Source organism: Scleropages formosus, chromosome 21 (genome assembly GCF_900964775.1).
Source record: "Scleropages formosus chromosome 21, fSclFor1.1, whole genome shotgun sequence".
In the NCBI taxonomy this organism is placed as follows: domain Eukaryota; kingdom Metazoa; phylum Chordata; class Actinopteri; order Osteoglossiformes; family Osteoglossidae; genus Scleropages; species Scleropages formosus.
Genome location: NC_041826.1, coordinates 9,749,063 through 9,769,709, shown reverse-complemented (window position 1 = coordinate 9,769,709; position 20,647 = coordinate 9,749,063). Strand labels below are relative to the sequence as shown.

At 46.0% G+C, this 20,647-nt stretch overlaps 1 protein-coding gene and 1 non-coding gene across 8 annotated transcripts in view; both read left to right on the top strand.

The window, feature by feature from the left end:
- LOC108920310 (E3 ubiquitin-protein ligase Jade-2-like) overlaps positions 1–12,184 on the top strand; it is a 44,006-nt gene extending 31,822 nt beyond the window's left edge. For 2 of the 7 annotated variants that reach the window (XM_029247344.1, XM_029247343.1), the window contains exons 10-12: positions 2,505–2,622; positions 4,354–4,482; positions 7,304–12,184. In XM_029247344.1, the coding sequence (XP_029103177.1) occupies positions 2,505–2,622; positions 4,354–4,482; positions 7,304–8,067 (1,011 nt within the window). In that variant the 3' untranslated portion in view covers positions 8,068–12,184. The other 5 variants (XR_003797194.1, XM_018728951.2, XM_029247347.1 and 2 more) reach the window with 5 other exon arrangements.
- Positions 12,185–16,837: 4,653 nt separating this feature from the next.
- trnal-caa (transfer RNA leucine (anticodon CAA)) lies at positions 16,838–16,948 on the top strand. Its single transcript has 2 exons — positions 16,838–16,875; positions 16,903–16,948. It is a non-coding gene; the product is annotated as a tRNA-Leu (tRNA).
- The last annotated feature ends 3,699 nt before the right edge of the window (positions 16,949–20,647 follow it).

Sequence of the window (20,647 nt, the reverse complement as noted above, 5' to 3'; positions counted from 1 at the left end):
GGTCACCGATGTCATACAGTCCATGAGGCATCTGCTGTCCTCAGGCAGTAATGAGATCAACATGCGCCCTGGCGGAGGATGAAAGGGAAGGCTAATCGGAGCCATAACGCCGTAGGGCAGCTCTGTGTGCACCACCAACCATGGGGTTAGTGGCTCTGCCCGGGACCTAATGGGCACCAGGTGGCACAGCAGTTAAGTCACTTCATTTGTGACCAGAAGGTTTCTAATTCTGCTCTCAGGGGGGTCCTGCTGTTGTACCCTTGGGTAGCCCACTAATACGTTAGATTGATTTTATATGACACTTTTCTCCAAAATGGCATAAAACGTTATATTGATTCACTGAAGAACTTGCACTTAATTTACCCAGTTACACAGCTGGGTAATTTATACTGTATCAGTTTACACTAAGTACACAGCTCAAGGGAACCACAGCAGGGGAATGGGATTCAAACCCAGGACTTTCAATTGCAAGGCGATGGATTGAACCACTATGTCACCTGCTGCCTGGGCTCATGTCTTGGAAAATGTGGTATACATTAGTTTGTGTTTTCAGTCTTCTTCAAAGAGCACCACACCCTGCTTTCTCATTATTATTTATCGCCATTTATTCGGGTCAGTTGACGAAACCAGGTACTGTGTGTACTTCCTACTTCCTGTCACATTGAGGGTCTTAACCAATCACAACCCTCGATTTGGTCCATGTAATTCACAGTTAAAATAGCAGGTTCGGTACTTTCGTTATTGTAATACTGCACCCAGGAGCTTAGTTACGGGGTCCAAGTCTACAGTGATGAGTTTAATTGTTTTAAATGGAACATGTTTTGATACACAGATTTTGTGAACACGGCGGGCCTCTGCAGTGCAGGATGTAATGAGAGGAGGAGGAGTGGGTTTGTCCCTGACATTGTGGTCCCCTGGGCATCCTGCACGTGGTACCAGGCTTGGAACAGGCGGAATGGCAGCCTCGCAGCGCCAGGGTGCTGGGAAACAAAGGCACTTTGTCTAATCGCCCCTGAGCTCTCTCTCTCCCTCTCTCTCTCTTCTTCCATCTGTCGCCATAAGAAATACTCATGTACAGATTTGTGCTGAGAAAAATGACTGCGTACATAGAGTGGAAGCACACCCGCTCACACGCACACCCACTCACAAACCCCCACCCACCTAAACATACAAACAAACACATATTTCTCTGTTATTGTGACCACATCATTGATTCTTGTGCTACAGTCAGGAAATTCTCCCCAGTGAAGCCCAACAAAACTGAGAAACAGATAAAATTGATCTCAGAAACAAAAAAAGCTGTGGAAGTTTAATTTAAAAAAAAAATAAATAAATAAATAAACAGGTGAACCCCAAAAAAAGTGTCCTCAAAAGCACTTCGTGCACACATGCACACTTGTACGAGTGATCCGACAGCTCAGAGACGAACGTGTGTTCAGTGGAGGCGAATAGTGACATCATCAAGTTGAATCTCGGGCCGCTGTTCTCCAATAATCATATTTTTATGAATGAGTATGAATCACATGATGTGTGCCAGAAGGTTCTAGCAGCATTTGTTTGCCACTGAGGCTCATGGGAAGAGTTCCTGTGTCACTTCTGAGCTGGAGTTTGGATGCTGGTGTCTAAGAGGGACCGACCACATGGTGCTCCTGGGTGTCTCAGGCTGTCTCTGTTGTTAACAGATCCAATGTGCTTCCAAGATTTTCCAAGAAGGCAGCGGTATACACACACACACACACGTGCACACGCGTATCACCTTGATTCAACTCACGTTCACAGCGTTAATGGCTCATCTCTGACACATGTTCCTCTGTGATGGTGGTCAATATCAAGACAAATGTTGCACATGGTTATGGGATGAATCCGTCAACAATCGGCATTAAATTGGAGGTTGTGAGCACAACATTTTTATTTTTACTCATGCTAAATGACATTTAATGTTAATGTGTATGTGTGTGTTTTGCTCTTTCTCTATGACCTCGTGGATTTTCACACACACTAGTGCTGTTGTAGTGCGAAGTTGTTAAAAATTTTAAAAAGCATTAGAGTTTTTTTTTATTTACCATACTTAGGCCCACGGTGTTTGGGCTTTATATTTGACAGCAGGAGACATCGTGGTTAGAGGTGCTACCTTGCACTCTTAGGACCCAGGTTCGAATCCCACTTTCTGCTATAGTACCCTTGGTTGAGGTACTTACCCTGAATTAATACAATAGAAATTACCCAGCTCTACAAATGCATGCAATGTAATATAATGTCATGTTATTGTATGTAGCTTAGTGTACAAACCTCATTCTGTAAGTCAATCTGATGGTATCAAGTAAAGAAATAAATAACAATAACAACGGGAACACACACTGAAGTGAAGAGGAGCGGTTCTCCTTTCTTGAGAACTTCACTTTCTCCCGAAGATTCTTGATCACTGCATCCCTTGGCCTCGCCATTGTCACCGCATCCGCGGACCCCCCCACCCCCCAGGTGTAAACGGGTATCTCCCCCCGCAGGTGCGGAACCTGTGCTACATGGTGACGCGGAGGGAGAAGCTGAAGCACTCGCTGTGTGACCTGCAGGAGAACATCCTCCACCTGCAGGTGCGGATCCTCGAGGACGACTCGGCGCAAGGTGAGGCTGCGTCGCGTCGCATCGCGCTTGTTGTGACGTTGCGGTGGCCGTTGTACACATCGCTGCATTGTGCAGAGGCAGTATGTACAGCAGATGATTGGACTTCTAACAAAATATTGCTGGTTTAAAGTCATGGGTGGGTCCAGATGTTTTACCCTGTTCAGCGCCTCTTAACCCGAATGCTTGGATTGTCGGTCAGTGTCAGTGAGTATAATGGTGAAGTGAGCCACCCTGCGTAGATCCCCAAAGCAGGGAGAGAGCCATAATGCACCAGCGTGGGGCCCCCAGGGCAAGGAGGGAGCTATGAAGCATGTTGTGTGTTCAGGCTCCATTGACCCCCTACCCACCTCCTTTCCCATGGACGCCCCCACAGCGTAACAGGCCATGACCCTTTTATTTATGAGGCTTCGGCTGGAGCGAAAAGTGCTGAAAACGGCAGTGGAGATTTACAGAGCAGCGCACGGGGCAGCTGGGCTCCTGGAGCTGGGTTTGATTACGGTGTTCATCACCAGCCTTCCTTGCTCTCCTCGGTGTCAGTCGAACGGGCTGAGTTGGCATTTTCCTTTGAGATCCAGGGCTTTGGGGGCGGCCGAGTGCTGCCACCCAAAAAGGATGACACGCCCCTCTGAAGGGCCCTGCGCTGACCTCCTGTTTTACTCATACCGCACACAAATAAAGGGGTCTGTCATAGGGTTGTGTGTGTGTGGTCGCTCCCAAGACCCACTTGCACCTCGCTAATGAGCGCGGGCGATGAGCGGGACGTGACCGCCGCTCTATCGCCGCAACCACCGTGCCCAGAGAGCGGGGAGATTAATCACACACCTCGCAGACGGCTCCCGGGGAGCAAGTTCGATTCCAGGGAAGGGAGGAAAATTTTTTAAATGAGCAAAAGTCAAAGAAAAAAGTGAGAGCGAGAAGCGAAAAATGGCACTGCTTTCTTAATGTCTCCTGCATCCGCGAGCGGAGTCAGTGTATAGCGGGACTTTTCCGTAATTGCCCCCGCCAGCGTGACAGATCTGCTGAGGTGTGTAACTCCACACACTCCTGGAGAGGCACGTTCTCACCCTTGTTCCACTCAATCAACTGGGCTCAGTCCTTCATCCCCAAACCCCCCAGCATGGAGCAGGACCTGCCACGCATTTGTCGACACCCTAAGGGCGCTTGTGTCGAGTGGGGTCACTGTGGGGGGTGGGGCTTCGCAACGGGGAACAGTCTGTAAGTGGGGCTTGATAACAGAGAAGTAACTGTGGGTAGAGCTTCTCCCCAAAGAGCCGCCAATGGGCAAAACTTCACACCCGAGATCCCTGATGGGGCTTTACCGCAGAGAGCTGGCAACTTTGTGTTTGCGTCGTTTCCTCGTCCTCTCTCTGCCCCGTATCCATGCGCCTGCTGGCTGTGTTAAGACGTGCTGGTCCACTTGGTCTTGTCTCTGAGGCTTGTCAGATGTCACGTTTACCATCCCACAGTCCCGTGTGCCACACTTTGCTGCATTCTGGAGTGACAAGTCTGTGGGTGCCTTAATCGCAGTGACAGTCGGGTAGCTCAAAATGATGAACACCTAGAGTGGGGACTTAATTAAAAGTGAGGCATAAAATCGGGACCTTGAGGCTGTTAGTCACGTGTCCTTTTGATGTGCGCGACAGCGCGTTGGGTGAGGACGGAGGGACCGGATGACTGACATCTTGCTGATCTGCTGTTCGCCACGATGTTGCCGTCTGTCTCCCTGTGCAGAGGGAGGGCCCAAGGGCGAGAAGAAGAGGCAGAGCAGTGGGAAGGACACGGCCAAGGAGCGACGCAAAGGGAGTCCCGAGAAGAAGACAAGCTGGAAATTGGAGAACGTCTCCTTACTCAAGCAGCTGGGTAAGTTCTCACGCGGCCTCCGGTCCGGCTCCCCCGCATCCGAAAAGAGAACTCTTCCGCCAGCGTCTCCCAGAGCGCCCTGTAGTCGTACCACGGTTTCTGGTTCCGTAACGAGATGAAACATCGGTTTATTTCCACAGATCTGTACCCCTCACGCCCCCCTCCGCTGGCCCTCGGTCGGGCCGAGCGCTATTTATCTCGGACGAGATCGATACACCACGTCAGCTCTCCGTGTTCCAACACTGGCAGTGCTCTGCTCAGCTTTGACAGAGGCTGTAAGTGGATAATGATAATCTCATCAACGGACCAGCGCCAGAATGCGTGTGCTGTGAGCGGCTCACGCCGCGGGTCAATACTGATAGGCATTAAGCGGTCATTTTACCATGCAAAATCTTACAATCTCTCGTATACACTGAGCAAAAGAACATTTTTTATTGCAGATTTAGTACCAGCGACAAAACGCAGCCTCTCAATCTGACTGGCGCAGGCTGGCGCTATGGGCTGAAAACACAACCTCTCCATTTGATAAGCAAAGACCAGTCGCGAATTGAAAACGCAACCTCCCCATTCGTTTTGCGAAACCTGGTCGTGATCACGGTAAGGCAGAGTTGGATGCAGAGCAACACCCACATGACCGCAAGGTGAGTCAAGGCTCATGTCCTGTGTGCGTGCTCTCTTGGCACCACGTCTACTCCAAACAGTGGTGTGAGCAGGTGTATCAGTGTGAAATTGCTTTTTGATTACACGCACTCGCTGCTGTCTCTTCCGTTGAGACTCCCTGTGTGCGCTACTCGGAGGGAACGCTATTCCGCACACCGCAAGGCGTGGACCTGGGCTGTCCAGAGGGATGCAAAAGCAGTAGTTTCAGGTGAATTTGTAACATGCGACATGATCAAGAAAGCCCAGTTTCGTTGCGTGTGGAAATACTGTAGAGGCAATATGTTCCTTTCTACCTGTTTCAGACCGCGGGTGGAACCGTGTTCCCTCAGCCGTAGCGACTCCCCCCCGGGGGGCGGCTCTGTGTCTCCCTGACGTCACGACATCCCTCCGGGGGGACCGTGGATGACTAGGCTTCAATGTGGGTTTACTGCTGTTGTCAAGGTGATGCCCAATCCCTGAGAGCCACCAATGCCGCTACCCACCTGCAGCCACAGAGCGACCCACGCCCCTCCCCCACCCCACGTCACCATGCCCCGCAGTCTCGCCGTGCGTCACGGAAAGAGGGGAGGATGCTCCATGTGGCACAAAGGGCGATGATCTCACGTACATCCGCAGCACAGCGTCTCGATTCCGAGAAATCGCAGTTTCCCAAAAACTTTGAGCTGGCCCCATGGACTCGTTCTCTCCCTCCAGCTCTGTTTCAGCTAGACTGGAACAGACACTGATATTTGCATTCTTTCTTAATTACTATGATTAAAATACATCATTCTAAATAGCTCCTTAATCTCATTACAGTCCCCATGCTGGGGGGGGGCAGAATCACGTGGTGAGTCTGTCTTCTCATTCCTTAAGTGCAGCGTTTACACTTAATATTATAATTGCAGCTTATTCAGACCTGAATTGACTCAAAAAATCATACTGCTAGGAAAACTGTAACCTGTAGTATTTTATGGTTCTGCCTTTCAGAAGAGACACTATGTGTATGTGCGTGTATAAGTTTTCAGCATGGTGTATGTGTGTGTGTGTGTGTGTGTGTGTGTGTGAGTGAGTAGCTGAAGATGGTACCATAGCGGTCAAAGATGCCGATTTCCCTCCAAACTGCTGCCTTTTAAAGTGCCTGCTCTTGTACCCTTGAGAAAGGTACTTGACCTGATGGCCCAGTAAAAATGGTCCAGTGAGTGTAAACTGTAAGATGTGTTGGATAAAGCCCTAGAGTAATAGCAGTGTGGACAGCTGTGTATTTTGCCCCGCCGCTGCTGCGGACAGGAGCATCAGCTACATGAACAGAAGATGAACGTTGCGCTCCCTCCTCGGATGCCGACAGCAGCGTTTCGCACTCCATTGTCGCTCGCCGTAGCCGGTTTCGACGGACCGAAGGGAGACGGGAGCGAGCGGCGTCGCTCATACGGATATCTGTTCCGATAGCGTAGCTGTCTGCAGCGGCCGGGACGCGTCACCAGGAGGAGGAGGAAGGACGCCGAGCCAGTTTGCGTCCTTGTGCGTCGAGGCCCGAAGCGCATCTGTTTTGTCCGCGCTGGAACGTGCGCAAAACAAAAGATTTATACTAAGAGGGACGCATGGACTTAGCGCTAATTCGCGGTGTGGAATTCGCTTTATCCATGTGGGTAGGGAAGCGTATTATTAAAATTCCAAGTTGTCTACAAACACCGTTGCGTCTTCCTGGGGAAAAAACTTCTTGGCATGATTTAATAGTGTAAATAACATTTTTGTCTGTGTCAGTGCTACGGTGACTCAGTTTCTGGTGAAAAGTTTGGTTGAATACAGTGGTTTGAGTTGCTGCCTCTGCACTTTGAATTCCACCTCCTGCCCATTCAGCAAAGTCCTTACCTGGAATTGATGCAGTAAAACATATTACTCAGTGGTACAAATGGGTATCAGTCGGTAGCTTGTAAGTAGCTTGTAATGTTATTGCGAGTCGCTGTAGAGAAAGGTGTCGGTTAAATGAACGAACGTACAGGCGTGATTCCACATCAGGTTGCGTTCGTCTGCTGGCCGCTGCAGTCTCTCTGCCCGTTCACATTCCAAACAAAGGGGTGTTTTGTGGGCTTTTCCTTTTGATTCGTTTTTTTTTTCCCGCTCCCTCCCACTGCCACTTTGCTGCTACAGACCGCTAACCTCTGTGACCCCTCTGACACCGCAGGCCTTTCCAAGAGCTTCCCCTTGGACGGGGCGCTGATCGACGGCTGGTTGGCGCAGTCGGTGCAGATCGCGGCGGAAGACGCGCCGGGCCAGTGGTCGCTGGGGAGCGAGCCTCACGACAAGGCAGCCGGCCTGCTGTCGGACCAATTCCTACAGGGGGAAGAGAACCTGCTGAAGCTCATGATGGACCCCTCCGTCAGTGCCGCCTGGAAGACCCCTCAGCTGGGCAGGAGGGCCCGGGGAAAGGCTCGAGGCCGGGCTCGGGAGCCCCAGGGTCCCCCCGCTGCGGCGGACAGCCGAAGCGATGGGGTCCCGCTTGAATGGAAGGGTCCGAATTCTGGATGGTCCCGGTCGTCTAAAGCCTCCCACCGGCACCGTCACCGCCGGCGCCACCGCCACCCCCACCCCCAGCAACGAACAAGGAGCGGCCGGCCCAGGCGCACGGCCCCGCAGCCCCCCATCTCCAAAATGAGCTCCTGCCACATTTCTGAGGAGCGTGGTCCCAAAGGAGGTCAGGCAACTGCTCTCTCGGCGCCCTGCGGCCCCGTCCCGGCGCCTGTGGAGGGGTGTCCCCCAGCCGAGGAGGGGCAGGACGGGCCCGGGTCCGAGCGTGAGCCCGCCGGGAGCCACAGCTCGGCCTTTCGCCCCGGTCCCGACGGAACGCGGAGCGACTCTGACGTGCGGGCCGGCGGTCGCAGGCTCCGCCTTGCCCAGTTGCATGCTGGGAATGAGGAAGTGCTCAGGAGAAGCATTCTGGCGTCCTAAACAGTGGAATTACTGATTGAAGAACAATCCTTTAAAGCCGTCGTGGCTGTTCTGCATCATTTTATACTTTTCAGCTGACAGTTAATTACAGCAGATTTTACTTCTTTAACCACATTTGTGTATTTGCAAGTTAAATGGACCCTTTCGGTAGGTTTTGGAGCCCACAGCAATGCTTCTTAGAACCTCACAGGTCGTGGTCACGGCCCTTGTGGATGTTCTCGCTCCAGTTTTAATCTGGAGTTTTATGTTTTTTGAAAACGGTGATTTTCTTTTCGTGTCGTCAGCAAGACCACAGGAACTGACGCTTCGGAGAACCGCGTGCCGATTCGGGATGCGTTTTGTTTCCTGCCTGTACCTAAGCTTGTCCAGTGGAAGTTTCACCTCTAAGTAGGGTTAATGGTGCAGGAAGTAATCAGACTGAAATAACTGCGTATAATTTATGCGCTTGGGGAAAAGCACAACTGGCAAGCAGCAACACAAACACACACACACACACACACACACACACACACACATACATCGTTATAATCTTTTAAAGTCTTCGTACTGACTTGGCTTGGTCTCCTTTGGTTCCTTCGGAGTCGTTCAAGAGACGTTGAGGATGTTTTTAACGCAATGTGCCTTCTGTCATTCTAGCTAAAAATGATACGAATCAGATATTTAACGGTTGCCCCCCCCCATGAGGCTGGTGAGAGGAAGTGAAGAATGGCTGACACAAAGGAGGATTTTCAGTTATCCTGCTGCAGTGCCTCACTTGTACACAACCGTTGTTTTTGCGGTATATTCGCATTTCGCACTCACACCAGAGTCCAGTCACACAACGCTGCACTTGCAGATGCAGAACCCAACAAGAAGTATGACCGCAAACGTGTGGACGCGAGAGACCTTGTGCCTGAAAACGGGTTTCTGACAGTCCACGATAATATCTCAGGGTCTAAGAATAAAACGGTTTGAAACGCAGTAAAAGAAAACCTTGTATATTAATGCATCTCCATATGTAAAGAGAGCTGGGGCTGCACACTGGCATACATATGTATATAAACACAGAGTGTGCGATATATGTACATGGATGTAGATGATTTATGTGTGTATATATATATGTGTATATATACACACACATGCATATGTGCTTATATTTATTCTACAGCTTTTTGGCGAGCTCTATTTCTTCTGACTACTGCTACTGAGTGGTTTTGTGTTGGTGATCAAAGAGGCTATTTTATGTCACGGGCTGTTTGGTTTGACGATGCCAAAGAACATTATAAACACTCAGCACTGCGTTGTTGCCGGTGTTAATTTTGCAAGTGATCCGTGATGGGATGGGAAAAGTGCGTCATGCTTGCATCACGCTGATGGGCACGGTGACGCCGTTGGCACAAGGGTTGGGGATAAGGGGTGGAGGCGGAGGTGACCTTAACTGGGAACCTGGGCAGTAACTGTAACTCTTCCAGGAAAGTCTGGCTCGTGGGCGTCATGTTCCAGGCAGGAGCTCCGTTTAGTCCGAATCACTGTTTCGTTGTGCTGCCGAGACAGTGGTGTGCGCACGCGTGATCCGAGGAGCAGGAAACACAGCCTCACGGGACGTGTCACTGATGCAAATCCTGATAAAGAGAATGGCAGGAGATTGGATGGAAAAGAGGTGAAGAAGAGCAAGGTCTTCGGACATAACGATGCCGGTCTTTGTGAACTTGTCGATGGCATCGTGTTTAGAGAATGTGTGTGTGTTCCTGTGGTTTGAAAGTGTGCCGCGGTGCAAATACAAAGCTCTTATTTCACAGTTGCTCGTGTGGCAGTCTGAAGGTGGAGGTGAAAACCCCAATCTTCCTCTGCTGTGAATGGTAGCACGTCTGGCAGGTTCACGCCACTGAGGTCAGAGCCAACTGTAGCTGCTGACGGGCATTTCTAATTGCACCGGGAGATGTAAGAGGCAACGGCACAGACCGTGGTATTGTCTAAAAGGAAATGTTCCTTCAACCAAGGATCTTTTCTTCTCTGTTCATTGCTTTCTTTTCCCAGGAGACTTTCGCTGAAAGCTGCAGTTGGCTCTCAGCACTTGGTTTTGTTTGCACCAACAACAATGCACAATACAATACTTGTACGCATTTTTCCACCTGCTGTGCGCCAGGCTTTGGGAAATGCTTTGTACGCTTTAGCTTGCGGACACATGACACTGTCCTGTCATCCATTCTGCTTGTGTTAGTTTTCTCTGTTTTCATATGGACCAAAAAATAAATAAAAATACTTAGCACACAGCATCCAGCTTCTCTTGCTCCACATTCCAAGCACCTCAAGCCTCTGTGCTACCTGATAATCAAAAAATGATTGTGACAGATGACGGCATGAGTGTGTTCTGCAACAAAGTGTAAATCTGACCCGTCCCGACGGGCTGGGATCCTCTCCTCACCTGTCAGCAGCACATGGCTGCACAAAGCCTTGGATGCACCTATGAGTTTCTGGTTGCAATGGCACTGATCATGCCTAAACAATGGCAGGTGATTTGCTGGGTCAGAAGAGGGCAGAGTTATGAATGGTAAGGGGCATGATTCAGTTAGAGTGTCTTGCACAAATAAAAATAACTCTTGACCAGTTCTCTTGTGTTGCTCCATCACAAACGGTACACTGAAATTTTGTTCACTGCAATATCTTATTTCAAAACATGACAACTCAGAATTAATTATTTTAAGGTGAGATTGTGTTACAAAATATTTTTTTACGATAGATAAACTGAAATATACCGTTTGCATAAACATTCAGCTTTGCTTTGGTCACTTTTCAGAAGTGATTTTGGCTCATTCTTCTTGGTAGATTTGCTCCAAGTTGTTCAAATTCGTTGAGAGACACTTGTGTAGCATAATGTTTAAACTGTACCACAGATTCTCAGTGGAATTTGGATACATTTTTTTGACTGGACCACCCCAGGACATTTTTCACCTTTTTTCTTCAGTTATTCTAATGTTGCTCTGACCCTGTGCTTGACGTCATTGTCCTCAAGATGAAATTCCTCTCTGGCTTTTTAGCAGAGTGTAGCAGATTTTCTTGCAGTCTTTTCTTGCTCTATCCATTCTTCCTTCTATTTTTTCAAAATGCCCAGTCCCTGCTGATAAAAAGCATCCCCACAGCATGATGCTGCCACCACCATACTTCACTGGAGGAATGGTAATTCTTAAAACATGGGCACATCATCTTTGCACCACACATAGCCCTTTGAATTTTTCCTAAAAAGCTCTGACTTTGTGTCATCTGATCACAAAATCTTAACCCACATCACAGCTGGTCACTCTTGTGCTTTCTGGGTAAATCCTGGCATCCATTATGACAGTTCGTTTTGAATAATGGCTTGTTTTTTGCCACCTTTCCATATAAAACTAGTCACATTTTCTTGCATAAAAACAATGTCACCTTAAAATAAGTAATTATGCATTTCAGTGTTATGAAATGAAGGTATCACACAGAATGGAATTTCAGTAACATTACAGGATTGGTGAGAAGTCTCAGTACTTTTGCAAGGCACTATATGTGCATATACTCTAAAGAGGATAGTTAAAATTGGAGGGAAAAATGCCCCAATTAAAAGGGAAGTGAATAACTGAGTGGAAGGAAGTCATTACCTACAACTGTCTGTCAAATGTGTGTTTTGTTATCTTGTAAGGGTCGAAGTGATCTGTTGAAAATTTGTTTTGGTCTTCTGGAATACAGTATGTATGCAGTGAAAGTGTGATTACTACAGAAAGTGTTGTAAAAAAACAGTATTTGTTGGTGGGGAAAAATCTTGAGATGACACAACTGCTGAAATGGAAAGAAAATGATGTGCTTTAAAGTATTCCATTTTCCTGAACAACTTGTGTGGAGCGACACTTAGAGAAGACCTCAGCTTCAAATTACTTCCCAACTATGAACTGTTTTTCTCCTCTTTAACTTTGATAAGTCATAATATTGTTCCCCACCCCCTCTTCCAAGAGAATATCCTCAGTGCTCAGATAGAATACCTGCCAAGAGTAACATGCAGAGTAAAAGCTGAGTAGCCCATAGTCATCTTCTGAAGATTTTCATTGTAACGAGTCTTTCAGCATTTCCTCCCTCTATTTCTAATTTAGCTACCTGCATTTGCATGCAGTAATGAATCCACTTCAAGGCTTTGCCTAGTATGGCTCCTCAAAGGATTTCGCCAATTATTTGTATTTTCTCCCTCCCGAAGAAGATATTTGAAATGACGTCTAAATTCTTGGGGATGTTTAGTCTATGGTTGTTTCCGTGCCCCCTCAACTGTATTGCTCACAGGATAAATCCCACTAGGAGAGCCAGTCTTCCCAGCTGATGATTGAATGACCATATCTGTGGAACCAAAATTACATGCTGTTGGAGATCACAGCTGTTGTCGCCCTTGTCCTGTGAAAGCGTCAACATTACTGTGGACCTGTATATTTCCTGAAACATTTCTGCTTTATATCAGTTCTTGATACTATAATATGAATGTTGCAGGAGCTTTTTCTTCTTTGTTTCAAAGAATGTTGTGCCATTTGTTAATAGCAAAGACAAATATTAAAAATATATTAAATTGAGAGCTATTTTAACTTATTTTTGGCTTTTTCCAGTATTTATTTTCTTGTATTAGAATCTTTGTAGGGGAAAAAGAAAGATGTATTTTTCATTAGTGCAAAAACCTATTTTTTCCTTTTTTGTACATTTTCCATGTGAAGCTAGTTTTACAGCAATATGATGTTTTATGTGACTGTATCTGCATGCTGTTTGTCTTGCCTTAATAATGGCTGCCTCCACTGTCGTGACCCCCCTCCCTCTTTGCCTGTGCGTGTTCCCACGTGATCTCTCACCTGTCCCAGTCCCCAGGAAACACGTCCTCCCTGCAGTCTCTGGTGTGGTTGACCAGTGCAGTCAATAAAGCAGTGCTTTCTGCATATCCTTGGCTCTCTATTCTTTCTGTCCAACCATCCCTTTCCCATAGCACCCCTGATACGGTGTGGGATTTGCTTCCAACACATCTCCACCCATCTTACTGGGTTCCTCCTCTTCAGGTTCATTCCCATCTTTCTGCACATCTGCCAGGTGTGCACAACCAACCGGTCTGCCATGGATAGCTTTAATTACATTGTCAATTGTTACCTTTTATTTAAAAAAGGAATTATCATAATGCATACTTACTGTGTGTTGGTGTGGGAAATGACTGACATCTCAGTAAAGCCCCATTATGTTTGCCTTCATAACCCACAGCATGAGGTATGTAATGCGTTGTGTGTTGGTTAATTACAGTGTCCCCGGCAGGAATAGCTGCATGATCGGTGTTTCATGGTCAATTTGAGATTGCCTTATTATCTTTGCTGAATATTGCAGAGAGAGTTGCAGTGGTCCCACTGACTCAGCAGGTGATGCAGGTGGATTGTTCCGTATGGTAGGAATCAAAGGCCTTCAGCTCCTTGGACCTTCTGCGTTATTGTCTGTTCTGGACCTGCTTCTGGTCCGGCTCACTCACAGAAGTGCTACCTTTCCTTCGCCTGCATGGCTGGAGTCCAGTGTTTGCCCCCCCCCCCCAATTTCTTTGTGTGTGCAGATACAAAGACTCATTACTGATGTTAACTGACTTCACCTACTCCTCCCATAGGTTTCACTGGCCCTTTTCTTCTCATCTTACCTTGACTGCCTGACCAAACTGAGCCATCAGATGTTAGTGTCACAAATCACATATGAGGTCACACAGAGGTCACACAGGCGCATGTGCTCCTTCCATTATTTAAGCCGACTTGCCATTTTAAGAGGTATTTATGCGATCGGACACTTGTCCCTCTGGTGCAGTTGGGTCCTCCCACCTCATGGGGCACAGTGGTGCCCTGTGTTTTTGGAAAGCTGCAGTAAAAGTACCAAGAGGAGTTCCTTCCTGGGGAATTCGGAGGGGCACGTCTGCACAAACAGGAAGTGCGCATGAGATTTGTCACAATGGGTGTGTTCTGATGGAACGGCAGTCGCTGTTCACGGCTAAAACAGGTGCCGGGGGGGTCAACAGGGCCTGTCGTCATGGTAACGCATCTGCGTTGATAGGCCTGGACTCCTTTTGGACTTTCATCTGAAAAATTTCTGGGAAAGTGGGTGATTCCGGTTGGAAGTGTGCAGCGGAGGAAGAAGGAACGCGTGCTGGCATGTTACCCTTTTCACCACCAGCTCGGTACTGCCACCTCCTGGGTAGCACACCTCTGAGGATGATTCAATTTAATAGTGTGGCTCACAGTTTAACTATTCCTAATCAGTTTCATACTAAATATTCATTAAAGTTGAAACTCAGACCTCTCTGGCGTGATCTGTGTTACCAACTCATATCAAACTGTTAGCTGCATTCCGGAAGCTGGATGGTTAATTTACTTGCTTGGAAAATTATTAAATTGACATTTAGCTGATCACGAACTTTCGATTTAGGTCCCATTAAAAAAATTGATGCAATTTTATTTGCTGGATACAGGTGGGCGTGTAGGGTTAGGTATGATGATTTGTAATGCAGGAGCTTTGTTGGTTTGAACCATAATGGTACAGCAGGCAACGTCATTGTCAAAAGCGTTGCCTTGCAGTCCAAGGACCCAGGTTCAAATCCCTGATCCCTTTGTAGTACTCTTGAACAAGGTGCTTATACTGAATGACTTCAGTAAAAATACTCAACTGTTCAAATGGGCAAATAATTGTAAGTAACTAGTAAGCTACTTTGAAGTGGAAGTGTCAGATAAAAGACTAACTGTAGTGTATTAGTTAGGGACCTCTACCCGATGATCACGATTTTGCCAATTCAAGTCCCAACAGAACCCTACCATTGTTCCTTTGAGAGGAATACTTTGTAAAAAATCCACCTTTAATGTGAACTTGTTAGTAGTGTGGGTTGCTTTCTATTAAAAGAATTAACGACAATCATGGCGTGGAAGACCCGATCTGCCTTTTAGTAACATCGGTGGCGGACATTGCATGGTAAATCAACGTGTGCACAGATGCTGTGTGAGACAGCAGTCACCCTGAAAAAATAAATAGTTAATAGGAATTATTGTGTTGTTACATCTTTGACAGCGTGAAGGTTTTTTCTTCAATCTCTTCTTTAAGATTTCGATTCTGATACTTGCCGCCTGGTGTTCCTGGAAGTGGCAGATTGCGTTCACAGAACGGTGACGATTAGAATATCTGCTGACTTCCAGCGCTGCTGTGCAGAGAACATCATTCAGGGCCTTGAGGCTTTGTTGCTGCATTCTTCCTGTTACTGAAAACAGAGACCTTTCTGTTTTATTTCTTTCTTTTTACCACACTCCTCCAGGATGTTTACTGATGTCAGACTGATGGATACCTATTGTTTTTGGAGGATCACTGCTTCGTCTGCGAGGAGATTTTTGGGGCACCCTTGGTTGCGTGATGATTCTCACTAGACATGGTGATGGCCATGAAGGAATTCTCCCGACCAACTGAAATTAATCTCAGAAAAGCTAATAAACTGAGAACGGTTGAATTCCTGTGGTCAGACGCTGGAGATATGTATAGATGTTTTTTGTTAACAGGGTAAATCCATTGCCAGGGAACTGTATGTATAAAGAAGGGTGGACTTGGCACCGGCTGGAAGTTTCCAACCAGCCACAACATTCAGCACATTCCGTTTGTAGAAGGTGTTCAGAGCTGCTAATCCCAGGAGAAGGTGGGATTCCAGCTAAAGTGCACATAATGTCGTCCTTACATGTAGACTGTATAATTAATATGGCTTTTTTGATGTGCCAAGACTGTGAAAGTATTTTTAATTTGCAGTGGTGTCGTATTAAGGAAAAGTCCTAGATATGAATGAACTGTTCAGAATGTGGGATAAATAATTGGTCCAGATGTTCACGAGGTGACTGTGGTATGTAAACACTCCTGTTCTTACTTGAACATAGACACAGTCTTTGACAGGTCCCTTAGGCAAGGGCAGCATGTGGCCTAGTGGTTAGTGCTTGTACAGTGCAGGTTCAAATCCCCCATCATATTTCTGATCAAGGTACTTACCTTAAATTCATACAGTAAAAATTACCCAGCTGTATAAATGGTAAATAATTGTGGGTAGTTTAACAGGAAAGTTTGGTTTCTGACATCATGGTAGGGATGAAAGGAAAGCATTTTAAAAGAATGTGACTTTCTTTTATATTTGCCCACATTATGTAACTCTGTCTGGCTTTTCAGAGAGTGAAGCTTTTGTGCAGGAACTGCTGGTCTTACTTTCTGTGAAACAACCTGAATAGGACCTTTCACCTCATTAGGGTTAGGAATAGGGTCTGGTATTAGGGCAAGGCTAGGGTTAGTGTTTGGGGTAGGACTGGTTGCTGGTGTTAGAGTTAGTGTTTGGGTTAGTAATTGGAATAGGATTGGGTGTTAGTGTTTAGGATAGAACTGGGTGTTCAGGTTAGTGTTTGGGATAGGATGGGGTGTTAGGGTTAGTGTTTAGCACAAGTACAGGTGAGAAGGATGGCAGGATGAATGGAAACTGGCCAAGCCTCAGCCCTGTTGACAAAGAAAATAGCCGGTGCTTCCATGTGGACATTTACTCACCGAAGGGGGTCAGTAGTCAAGTGGTGAGAACATGGTAAGTCCCGGCACAGACCTTGTCACTGTAGAGGTTAGGGAAAGGTTAAAGACACTGACTAAATTAACTCTAAATTAACTATCTAGGAGCAGCAGGTAGCGTCATGACTACAGCTGCTGCCTTTGCAAGTTTGAATCTTGCCTACTGCTGCGCCATATAGTACCCTTGTGTAAGGTACTTACCTCAAGTGTCAGGATGGCCGAGTGGTCTAAGGCGCCAGACTCAAGGTTAGTAACCTTCCCCTGTTGTGAGTGTTCTGGTCTCCAAATGGAGGCGTGGGTTTGAATCCCACTTCTGACATGTCACATTTTTCCTCTCTTTCCCAGCTTGGGATCAAAGGTGCAGCACTAAGATGGTTTGAGTCTTACCTCTCTGACAGATCCTATCAAGTGCTCTGGCGGAGCTCTCATTCTTCTCCTCTGCCTCTCTCAACTGGTGTTCTGCAAGGCTCGGTATTGGGTCCTCTTCTTTTCTCCATCTACACTTCCTCCCTCGGTCCGGTCATAGCCTCCCATGCATTCAAATACCACTGCTATGCTGATGATACCCAGCTCTTCCTCTCCTTTCCACCTGGAGCATTAGACATTTCCGCATACGTTGCTGCCTGCCTGTCAGACGTCTCTTCATGGATGTATGATCACCACCTCCAATTCAACCTCTCCAAAACAGAGATTCTTTACCTCCCAGCTGGTCTGTCCTCCTGTCACAACCTGTCGATCAAACTGGACAACTCACTCATTTCACCTAGCTCCTTCGCTAAGAGTCTGGAAGTAACGATTGATGCGAGTCTGTTATTCTCTCAACATATTGAAGCCACAACCCGGTCCTGCAGATACATCCTGCATGATATCCGTAGGATCCGTCCCTACCTCACAACTGACTCCGCCCAACTACTTGTCCAGGCCATGGTGACATCCCATCTAGACTACTGAAACTTTCTCTTGTCTGGCCTTCCTGCTACTGCCATAAAACCTCTGCAGCTTCTACAAAATGCTGCTGCATGAGTTGTGTTTGATTTGCCAAAGCGCTCCCATGTATCTCCTCTACTCCTTTCTCTGCACTGGCTTCCTATAGCTGCCCAGATCAAATTAAAGGCCCTGGTTATAGCCTACAAATGCATCAATAGAACTGCTCCCAGCTATATACAGGACTTGATCAACTGGTAAACCCCAGCCAGGCCCCTTCGCTCATGTACTTCTGCTCGCTTGGTGGTCCTGCGCACAAAAGGCAAAGCTTGAAGGTTCTCGGTTCTGGGTCCGTTGTGGTGGAATGACCTTCCCCTGTCACTCAGAACTGCGGAAACTGTCTGTTTTTAAGAAGGGTCTGAAAACTCAACTTTTCCAAATCCACTTCTCCCAAGATCTCTTCAGATCATCTATGGTGTAACTGTTCACGCATCGTAACTCCAGAAGCATCCCCAGATACAACCTTTATTCAGCCACTACTCTAGCATTGTACTTGCTCATTTGTGTATCTTATAATATTTAAAAAAAAATGGTGGGAGGGTATCGGAATTTGTCTTTCCTGTGTCTTATGCACCTACTCGAACGATGAGCCTCGGTGCAGCAAGCGGTAGGCAACAAACTAGGTTTGCTTGAGACTTTCATGTCTGCAGCTATGTCTCCTTCTCAATGTAATGCATAAATTGTACTTTTGCTGAGATGTACGTCACTTTGGACAAAAGCGTCTGCTAAATGAATAAATGTAAATGTAAATGTAAATCGCTCCAGTAAAAATTCTCCAGTTGTATAAATGGGTAAATAGTTGTATTTACCTTAGTGTTATATGTCACTTTGGAGAAAAGTGTCAGTTTAAGCAATAAATCTATTTGTATATCTAAAGAAGAGACTTAGTTATGTCAAACACCTCTTTATCTGCATTTTAAGATATTCCAAACATTGGTTGTTTTTCCCTTTGCTCCAAACCCTGCATTTGAGCCATTGGAGCAGTTCAAGCATGGAGAAGAACCGACCTGCAGCGCCCCCGAGAGGTCAGCAGTGGGATCGATGTACAGGTGCCGCTCCCGACCCTGCTGTGTTTATTCATAGATTTACATTTATTTTACTGACACTTTTCTCAGAAGCTACTCACAATTATTTACTTGTTTATACAGCTGGGTAATTTTAGTAAAGGAATTTAAGGTAAGTACCTTGCTCAAGGGTACTGCAGCTGGAGGTGGGATTCAAACCTGTGACCTTTGGGACCAAAGGCAGCTGCTCTAACTACTACAGGCTAAAGAGGTGGTGTAATTTATAGTACTTTTCTTACAATTTTTGTTTATGATCATAAATGAGTAAAATTATATGAGGAAACTACTTGCTACAAATTTAGAGAATTCCTTAAACAAGGGAGCCAATATAATAAAAGCAAAAGCAAGAAGTCCTAAAAATACACAGCACTGTTTCCAAAACATGGAGTAGCTTGGTGAAAGGTTAAAGGGCCATATCTCTTACAGTACAGTCCTGTTTGTGTTTTCCGTACCACCGAGAAGTCATATTTGTCTTCTCTTGCTGCTACTGTGGTTCAATCACTGGGCCACCATGATGTGCGCATAGCATCCTAAAAAAATTGTACTGAAATACAGCAACCTGTTTATGAAACTGGCGACATAACTAAAAATAAGGATGAAAAATTACCGGACAAATGAATAGATAACGGGGTAAAATACAATGGCATTTCACCCCACGTTGTGTGTCCGTGGGACATCAGTTTGCCAAAGCGTCCTGCTTTGTGTGTTATGAATTGTGTGGAGTTGAGTTTGACCCCAACTTTTATATGAATTTATTCTCAGTACCTTTAGAGGGTGGTCAAATGTAACCTGGCTCAAGTAAAACTGTAAAGTGAAACAGGTCTGCTTGCTTTTGTCACGTTTCCGTTGGTATTTATGGGAAAACTAGTCTCTCTGTATATCGTTTTGCTACTGGTGCATGGCCACTATGCTGTTTGCATTAAAAAAAGTTAGTGTTTCCCTGAAGGAACATAACTTTGGGATATATATATTCTACAGTTGTGCAAAATACCTCCCATGGCTTTTCTTAATACTGGTAACATCTAAATTTGTACCATATTTGTCAGGTATTCAGTATGCCTTTGGCAGTATAAACGTTTGACCATCTGGAAGACATAAGGTACTAATTAAAATCAAGCCTAACAATCCATTCCTTTTCTTTAGCTACAAAAGTTCACCACAGTTCAATATGTTGTTCTTCTCAAACATTTATTACAGTTTATGCTGCAAAACAATATTAGTATGTCAGGGACAGCTCATGAAGAATGAGAAAAAATGATAAACAATCAGAAAACATAATAGGTGCCATTCAATTATCTTTCCAGACAGATTTAAGATTTCTTGTATCTTTTAAAACGGTATTATTCTATGGTACCATACTGCTTATTTTGGGTGTGAAGAGGCAACGCACCATTATGATCGTAATGCATAGCTATTGTAGTGGGTGCAAACCTCCAAATCATTTTAAAGTTATAAATGATGCCCATGTACTTTCACTCCTGATTTCAACTACTATAAAACCCACCTGATCTCATATTTTAGCTCCAAATGTATGTCCACCTGCTGCTGACAAAATCTTTATGATATTTAAGAGATGAGGTGTAAGAGCTTTGCCAGGTAAAACATGACATGCTGCAAGTTATAATCTACACATCATTTTCCATTCACAGCTCACTTCTCGATCTTACCATAGAAATTTCAGCCAGTCAAGTCCAAACCCATTACACATGAGTTAATATGATTGCCTTTTCTCAATTACATCACTGTGGCTCTGCTAATTCAGTTTGGTAAAATCACCAACTCATAATGCACTGCTTTAACCGAAATGGAAAATGTCTATGTCTTTCTTCACCAAGAGTTTTAGTGGTATCCATCACACTGTTTTACTTTAAAGACACAGCAGTTAGCAAACTAAAAGAGAAATAAGCAGTTCAAACTTGCTGCATTGTTTGCAAAGAAGGGGGAAATAAGGTCTTGTGTAAGGCACCATG